Source organism: Odocoileus virginianus, chromosome 3 (genome assembly GCF_023699985.2).
Source record: "Odocoileus virginianus isolate 20LAN1187 ecotype Illinois chromosome 3, Ovbor_1.2, whole genome shotgun sequence".
In the NCBI taxonomy this organism is placed as follows: domain Eukaryota; kingdom Metazoa; phylum Chordata; class Mammalia; order Artiodactyla; family Cervidae; genus Odocoileus; species Odocoileus virginianus.
The window spans coordinates 12,078,487-12,087,901 of NC_069676.1; the positions used below are offsets into that span (position 1 = coordinate 12,078,487).

The 9,415-nt window shown below is 40.7% G+C and overlaps 1 protein-coding gene across 1 annotated transcript; it reads left to right on the forward strand.

Annotated features, from left to right (window-relative positions):
• The first annotated feature begins 1,763 nt into the window (after positions 1-1,763).
• On the forward strand, positions 1,764-4,493 carry LOC110151650 (olfactory receptor 7E178-like). The gene is made up of 2 exons (XM_070465875.1): positions 1,764-1,850; positions 3,555-4,493. Exons 1-2 carry the CDS (start codon positions 1,764-1,766, stop codon positions 4,491-4,493), a joined length of 1,026 nt encoding a protein of 341 aa, XP_070321976.1.
• Positions 4,494-9,415: the final 4,922 nt, after the last annotated feature.

A 9,415-nucleotide genomic window follows, 5' to 3' on the forward strand; every position in this document is an offset into this window, starting at 1 on the left:
ATGACACCACCCTTATGACAGAAAGAGAAGAAGAGCTAAAGAGCCTCTTGATGAAAGTGAAAGAGGAGAGTGAAAAAGTTGGCTTAAAGCTCAACATTCAGAAAACTAAGAACATGGCATCTGGTCCCATCACTTCATAGGAAATAGATGGGGAAACAGTGGAAATGGTGGCTGATTTTATTTTCAGTTCAGTTCAGTTGCTCAGTCGTGTCCAACTCTTTGCGACCCCATGAATCACAGCACATCAGGCCTCCCTGTCCATCACCAACTCCAGGAGTTTATTCAAACTCATGTCCATCAAGTCAGTGATGCCATCCATCTATCTCATCCTCTGTCGTCCCCTTCTCCTCCTGCCCCCAATCCCTCCCAGCATCAGGGTCTTTTCCAGTGAGTCAACTCTTCGCATGAGGTGGCCAAAGCATTGGAGTTTCAGCTTCAGCATCATTCCTTCCAATGAACACCCAAGACTGATCTCCTTTAGGATGGACTGGTTGGATCTCCTTGACTTTGCGGGGGGGGGGGGGGGGGGGGGGCTCCAAAATCACTGCAGATGGTGATTGCAGCCATGAAATTAAAAGACACTTACTCCTTGGAAGGAAAGTTATGACCAAACTAGACAGCCTATTAAAAGCAGAGACATTACTTTGCCAACAAAGGTCCCTCTAGTCAAGGCTATGGTTTTTCCAGTAGTCATGTATGGATGTCAGAGTTGGACCATAAAGAAGGCTGAGCACCGAAAAATTGATGTTTTTGAACTGTGGTGTTGGAGAACACTCTTGAGAGTCCCTTGGACTGCAAGGGGATCCAACCAGTGCATCCTAAAGGAGATCAGTCCTGAGAGTTCATTGGAAGAATTGATGTTGAAGCTGAAACTCCAATACTTTGGCCACCTGATGCGAAGAGCTGACTCACTGTAAAAGACCCTGATGCTGGGAAAGCTTGAGGGCAGGAGGAGAAGGGGATGACAGAGGATGAGGTGGTTGGATGGCATCCCCATCTCAATGGACATGAGTCTGGGTAAACTCCAGGAGTTGGAGGTGGACATGTAGGCCTGGGGTGGAGGACACATGGTGTGTGCGTGTGGTCACAAAGAGTTGGACACGACTGAGCAATTGAACTGAACGGAACTGAGGTCTTCGTAGAATTGTTCAACTTGTGCTTCTCAGCATTACTGGTCAGGGCATAAACTTGGATTACCATGATGATGAGTGGTTTGCCTTGGACATGAACAGAGATCACCTGCAATTTTGAGAATGCATTCAAGTACTGCATTTCAGACTCTTTTGTAGACTATGATGGCTACTCCATTTCTTCTAAGGGTTTCTTGCCCACAGTAGTAGATATAATGGTCATCTGAGTTAAATTCACCCATTCCAATCCATTTTTAGTTCACTGATTCCTAGAATGTTAACATTCACTCTTGCCATCTCCTGTTTAACCACTTCCAATTTGCCTTGATTCATGGACCTGACATTCCAGTTTCCTATATAGTATTGCTTTTAGAGCATCAGACCTTGCTTCCATCACCAGTCACATCCACAACTGGGTGTTGTTTTTGCTATGGCTCCGTCTCTTCATTCTTTCAGAGTTATTTCTCCACTGATCTCCAGCAGCATATTGAGCACCTATGGATCTGGGGAGTTCATCTTTCAGTGTTTACCTTTTTGCTTTTTTGTACTGTCCATGGGGTTCCCAAGGCAAGAATACTGAAGTGGTTTGCCATTCCTTCTCCAGTGGACCACATTTTGTCAGACCTCTCCACCATGACCCATCCGTCATGGGTGGCCCTATGTGACATGGCTCATAGTTTCATTGAGTTAGACAAGGCTATGGTCAATGTGATTAGATTGGTTAGTTTTCTTTGATTGTGGTTTTCAGTCTGCCTGCCCTCTGATGGAGAAGGATAAGAGGCTTATGGAAGCTTCCTGATGGGAGAGACAGACTGAGGGGCAATCTGGGTCTTGTTCTGATGGGTGGGGCCATGCTCGGTAAATCCTTAATCCAATTTTCTGTTGATGGGTGGAGCTATGTTCCCCCCCTACTATTTACTTGGTGGGGGTAATGAAGATAATGATGACCTCCTTCAAAAGATCCCTTGTACGTACTGCTATACTCAGTGCCCCCAACCCTGCAGCAGGCCACCACTGACCCACACCTCTGCTGGAGACTCCTGGACACTCACAGGCAAGTCTGGGTCAGTCTCTTGTGGGGTCACTGCTTCTTCCTTCTGGGTCCTGGTTGGTGCACACGGTTTTGTTGTGCCCTCTGAGAATCTATTTCCCAGTCCTGTGTAAGTTCTGGCAGCTCTATGGTGGGGTTAATGGCAACCTCCTCCAAGAGGGTTTATACCATACCCAAGTCTGCTGCATCCAGAGCCCAGCCCCTGTGGCAGTCCACTGATGACTCGTACCTCCACAGGAGATGCTCAAACACAGTTCTGTCTCAGTCTCTGTGGGGTCTCTGGGTCCTGGTGTGCACAAGGTTTGTTTGAGCCCTCTTAGCATCTCTAGCGGGAATGGGGTTTGATTCCAAATGCGAATTCACTCCTCCTATCGTCTTGCTAGGACTTCTTCTTTGCCCTTGGACGTGGGGTATCTCCTCACACTCACTCCAGAGCCTACCACCTTACTGGGGTTTCTCTCACCTTGGATGTGGGGTATCTCCTCACGGCTTGTCCAGCAAAGCATAGCCACCACTCCTGACCTTGGACGTGGGTTTTCTCCTCTCAGGGGCTCACTGCTCCAGCACACTGCTTCAGCACCATGTGCAATTAATTAAACAATACTGATTGAAATTTGAAGTCCACCAAAGATATGATGTATATACTAAATGACTTCTAAAAAACAACTCTGATATTTGAGTAATCTCCATTTCATGAAGAGGGAAGACAGAAAATCAAAGATGATAAAACTCTGAATATCAAATCAACTGTGTTCTGATTATGAAGTTTCATTTTTAATTTAGAATCCTGATGACATAGTCCTGCATTTCATAGATGTTTGTAAATATTCTAAATTAAGGAAATATCTAAAATTGTATTTGAAGAAAATAAGATTTATATAAATGACATAATTTCTTTATATTTTAATTGTTATATATTTTATTAGAAGGAGAAGGGAATCTCTCATTCTGTTATTTCTAAAAAAGTAGGCTGTATTTAACTGAGATCATGGATGTATTATCTCTAATGTTTCCTTTCACTTTTCATGAAGTTTTATAATGTAAGAGTGTATAGACAAAAGTGAATAACATAGAGGCCAATGAGGAAACAATTCTAAGACAGAATTTCTCATACTGAGAAATATTGTTGAAGGTGCTCAGTCACCCAGTCCAACTCTTTGTGGCCCCGTAGACTGTAGCCCACCAGGCTCCCTCATCCATGGAATTCTCCAGACAAGAACACTGGACTGTGTTGCTCTTTCCTGTTCCAATTGCTGAAGGTACTCGAATGTATACTCTTAGAGATGAATTGCTTGAATCTAAAATATGGATGCAATGCTGCATGACCATTTATATATTTCCTATTTTTCCAACCTGTTTTTCTTTTTCCAAAGGTGTCTGAGCTACACAGATCTGGAAATCTAACCAGTGTCTCAGAATTCTTCCTCCTGGGACTCTCAGATGATCCAAAACTGCAGCCTTTGCTCTGGGTCCTGTTCCTGGCCATATACCTGCTCACCATGCTGGGGAACCTGCTCATCATCTTGGTTGTCACCTCTGACCCCCACCTCCACAACCCCATGTACTTCTTCCTCTCCAATCTCTCCTTGGCTGACATTGGTTTTGTCTCCACCACAGTCCCCAAGATGATTGTGAACATCCAGACTCACAGCAGAGTCATCTCCTATGCAGGCTGCCTGACACAGATGTCTATTTTTATCCTTTTTGGATGTATGGATTGTCTGCTTCTATCTGTGATGGCCTATGACAGGTTTGTAGCCATCTGTCACCCACTACACTACACGGTCATCATGAACCCTCGTCTCTGCTGCTCCTTAGTTTTGGTGTCTTTTTTTCTTAGCCTTTTGGACTCCCAAGTGCACATTCTGATTGTGCTACAACTTACCTACTTTGAGAATGTTGACATTTCTAATTTCTTCTGTGAGCCTTCTCAGCTCCTCAAGCTTGCCTGTTCTGATACTTTCACCAAGAACATAGTCACGTATTTTGATGGTGCCATTTTTGCTTTTCTACCTTTCTCGGGAATCTTTTTCTCTTACTACAAAATTCTTTCTTCCATTCTGAGAGTCCCATCACGTAGGAGGTATAAAGCCTTCTCCACCTGTGGTTCTCATCTGGCAGTTGTTGGCTTATTTTACGGAACCGGCCTTGGTGTGTACCTCAGCTCAATCATCTCACAATCTCCCAGGAAGAGTGCAGTGGCTTCAGTGATGTACACTGTGGTCACCCCCATGCTGAACCCTTTCATCTACAGTCTGAGGAACAGACACATCAAAAAGACCATGTGGAGGTTTTCCAGAAAAATGTTCTAGTCTCATTATCTGTGTCACCCATTTGGAATGTATGTTGGAAAATGTAGCAACATTAATATCTGAAAATTTTACCTCTCTCATAACATTATTTTTTAAGCTCTTAGGGCCTTCTTGTCTCTCCTTGTTTTACACCTGAATATTACTTCTTTTGATATGTTTTTAATGGGGCTGGGAGAGTATCCTGGGATTCTGTAGACTTTAGAACTACTGATTGACTGAATCTTATTATAGCTAATGAGGAGTATCTAGTTTATCATGGTGATCCACATTCTAGAAAAATGAAAAAACTCCCTTTCTACAGTTTTAAATATTATATATTTTTCCCAAAGCTGTTGTTTATTTTCCAGAGGATTACTATGTTTTAATTTTGTGCATGCAGTCTATGTATGAGGATGCATGTCATTGCTTCTCAGCCTTGGCTTTTATCAAAATCATCTGGAAGGCTTAAAAATACTATTTCCCAACATTGTAAATCAACTATACTACAATAAAATAAATTTTAAAATATACTGACAACTGAGTCTCATTGTCAAAGATTCTGATTTAATTAGACTTGCATGTGTCCTGAGCTGAGGATTTTTTTTTAATTTTCCTCATTTTTATTTATTTGTTTTTGGCCACACTGTGTAAAATATGATGTCTCAATTCCTGCAGTAGGGATTGAACTCATGCCCACTGCATTGGAAGGCAGCCAAAAATAAATAAATAAATCTGACACACACACAATGAGATATCACTTCACACTTGTCAGAATGGCTATTGTCTAAAGACAAGAGATATTTATTATCCACATAACACACACAGTGAAACAGCACAAATTAACTCAAAACTGGCCAGTGTTGTATATTTACTATGTAGTGGAACTATGTCTGAATCCAGAACCCATGGTTTTTATCATTACACTATACTGCCTCCAGAGATCAGAGAATTCTGAAGTACCAGTTAGGAAAAACAGGCTATGTGTGGTTGGTTATGGAACTGCTAGGGTCAACTGGGGATGAGACAGCATTTTGGGGTGACCTTCACTTGGCATCTTCTAAGCAAGCAAAAGAAAGCTTTTCAACCATCCACAGAAATATTGAATATGTTACAACATTACTTCTGTTTTATGTTTTGGGTTTTCTTGGCTTTGAAGTATATGGGATCTTAGCTCCTCAACCAGGGATCAAACTCTCATCCCCTGCATTGGAAGGTGAGGTGTTAAACACTGGACTATCAGGTAAGTCCCTCATTAGCTATTATGGAAGAACATTTGCACATGTAAATGAGGAAACCTACAAGAATATTAATTGTGCATTGTATGATAATGTAAAGAATTGGAAATGTGTTTAACTCACAGATTCAAACTGAATACAATTCTGCATCTTAGTGATTAAGAATGTTGCAGCTGAGGCTAGACTGCCTAGTTTGAATCCAGATATCCAGATACTACATTCAGGAAACTAAGATCATGGCATCCGGTCCCATCACTTCATGGCAAATAGATGGGGAAACAGTGGAAATAGTGGCTGACTTTATTTTGGGGGATTCCAATATCACTGAAGATGGTGATTGCAGCCATGAAACTAAAAGACACTTACTCCTTGGAAGGAAAGTCATGACCAACGTAGACAGCATATTAAAAAGCAGAGATATTACTTTGTCAACAAAGGTCCATCTAGTCAAGGGTATGGTTTTTCCAGTAGTCATGTATGGATATGACAGTTGGACTATAAAGAAGGCTGAGCACCGATGAATTGATGCTTTTGAACTGTGGTGTTAGAGAAGACTCTTGAGAGTCCCTTGGACTGCAAGAGGATCCAACCAGTCCATCCTAAAGGAGATCAGTCCTAGGCGTTCATTGGAAGGACTGATGTTGAAGCTGAAACTCCAATACTTTGGCCACCTGATGCAAAGAGCTGACCCATTTGAAAAGACCCTGATGCTGGGAAAGATTGAGGGCAGGAGAAGGGGACAACAGAGAATAAGATGGTTGGATGGCATCACTGACTCAATGGACATGAGTTTGGGTAAACTCCAGGAGCTGATGATGGACAGGGAGGCCTGGCATGCTGCAGTTCATAGGGTCGCAAAGAGTCAGACACGACTGAGTGACTGAACTGAACTGAACCCAGATACTAGTATAATAAAGAATCTGCCTGCAATGCAGGAGACTGGGGTTTGATCCCTGGGTCGAGAAGATCCCCTGGAGAAGGGAATGGCAACCCACTTCAGTATTCTTGCCTAGAGAATCCCATGGACAGAGGAGCCTGATAGACTACAGCCCATGAGGTCACAGAGTCAGACACAACTGAGTGTCTAACACTTTCACTAGACTATTAGCAATGGTGTCATGAGAGTCACTCAATCTTTTTCTCCTCAACCCAGTTTTATTGAGAGATAACTGACATACAGTATTGTATAAGTTTAAGGTTTGACTTAACACATCAAAGGTTTGACTTAACACATGATTTGACTTCAACACATCATGAAACAATGACCATAATGGGTTTAGTGAATAACTTTCATCTCATATAGATAGAACATTAAAGAAACAGGAAAAAAAAAACACTTCTCTTCATTGTGAGAACTCTTAGAATTTACTCTTTTATCAACTTTCATATATAGTATATAACAATATTATCTTTGTCCATGTTGTACATTACATCCCTAGAACTTATTTTTTTTAACTTTTTATTTTGTATTGGGTTATAGTTGATTAACAATGTTGTAATAGTTTCAGGTGGGCCGCAAAGGGACTGAGCCATATATATACATGTATCCATTCTCCCCCAAACTCCCATCCCATCCAGGCTGCCACACATCATTGTGCAGAGTTTCCTGTGCTATACAGTAGAACCTTGTTGGTTATCCGTTTTAAGTATAGCAGTGTGCCTAGTAGCTTTATATTATAGTAGCTAAATTTTATAACTATGAGTTTGTACTTTTTGACTACCTTCATCCAATTCTCTCTTCCCCAACTCCCACCTCTGGTAGCCACAAATTGTATTTCTTTTTCTATGAGTTTGTATGTTTGCTTTTTGAAGTATAATTGACCTACAATACTATGTTAGTTCCTGGTACACAATGCAATGATTTAATATTTCTATACATTTCAAAATGACCATCATGTTAAGTCTAGTTGTCATCTGTCACCATACGAAGATATAACATAGTTATCAACTACACTTCCTACATGGTACATTTTATATCAGTGACTTATTTGTTTTGTAAACTAAAACTTTGTACCTCTTAATGTCTGCACCTATTTCTATTCCCCTCTTCCCCTCTCTGGCAACCACCCATTTGTTCCCTCTGCCTATGTCTGTTTCTATTTAATTATATTTGTTTTGATTTTTAGGTTTCACATATAAGTAAAATCACACAGTACTTTTCTTTCTCTGTTGGACTTATTTTACTTAGCATAATACCCTCTAGGTCCATTTACATTTTTGCAAATTGCAAGATAGAATTCTTTTTCATGGCTGAGTAATACACTATTGTGTGTATAAATATACCATGTCTCTTTATCCATTCATCTGTTGGTGGGCAGTTAGGCTTCTTCCATATCTAAGCTGTTGTAAATGATGCTGCAATAAACATATGGGTGCAAATATCTCTTCATATTAATGTTTTCATTTTCTTCCAAATCCAGAAGTGGAATTGCTAGTGGTTCTATTTTTAATTTTTGAGAAGTCTCTGTACTGTTTTCCATAGTGGCTGCACCAATTTTATTCTCAACAGAAGTGGAGGAGTGTTCCCTTTGCTCCATATCCTCATCACCATTTATATCTCATCTTTTTGATAATAGCCATTCTGACAAGTCTGAAGTGATATCTCTCTGTGGTTTTGATTGGCATTCCCTGATAATTAGTGGTGTTGAGCATTTTTCATGTGCCAGTTGATAATTTGTATATTGTATTTTGAAAATGTCTATCCACATTTTTTACCAAGTTTTAAATTGCTTTTTTTTTCTTTGTTTGTTGCCACTCTATCACTATTTTATTGTGTTACAAGGAGAGATAGACTATGAAAAGGGAAAAACCACAATGATAAATAATTTCAGATGATATACTTCTACTCAAGAAAAACAGGCTTACCTGATGACTTAGCTGGCAAAGAATCCACCCGCAATGCGGAAGACCTGAATTTGATCCCTGGGATGGGAAGATCCCCTGGAGAAGGGAATGGCTACCCCCTCCAGTATTCTGGCCTGGAGAATTCCATGGACTGTATAGCCCACGGGAGCACAAAGAGTCAGACATGACTGAGCAATTTTCACTAAAAATAAACAACTAGAGACACTCCTAGAATAAAGAGTGGTGGACACTGGAAATATACAATTCAATTATTTTCTACAATGCCAGTATAAAACAATTTTAGCAATAAATAAAACAAGGGTATAACTTAAAATAGCAACAAAATATTACTAAGGACTAAACTCCACAGGAATTAGAAGGACTTACATTAAGAAAAGGGTGAAGCTCTCCTTGGTCATATCAAAGTGTTCAAACATGGAAAGATTGTCAGATTTTAGCATGATAAACGTTAACAACAAAGATCCCAATATTCCTGATATTATTTCATCACTGAGGCCGTTTTAGTACTCAATATTGCAATTGAATTTTTAGCTGAGAAAATAATAAGCCTGAACTTTATAGCAAGGGCCTTCCTTTTGGATATGTGATGACAGCAGGCCAAGTGAACTTTCCCCTTGGAAGGGGTAGGGCTCAGAGTGATTGAGTTGACAGACACTTTCTTGTGATTCTCCAAAGATTGTGAAGTCTTCAGGGAATGCAGTTCATGGATCAATCTGGCTAATTAGGAGCTCTGTGTATCAAGATTTCAAGGCCACAAAACTGTAGAGTCAGCCTGTGTCTCCAGCCCTTCAGGTTGTGGGTCATGTCCAGTAGGCTCCATGCCTGTGTCTCCTCCCAGAGTAA

Coding starts and splice junctions, on each gene's coding strand:
- LOC110151650 (XM_070465875.1), top strand. CDS start 1,764: ATGACCCATCCGTCATGGGTGGCCCTATGTGACATGGCTCATAGTTTC. Junction 1,851..3,554: donor TGGTCAATGTGATTAGATTG/GTTAGTTTTCTT, acceptor CTTTTTCCAAAG/GTGTCTGAGCTACACAGATC.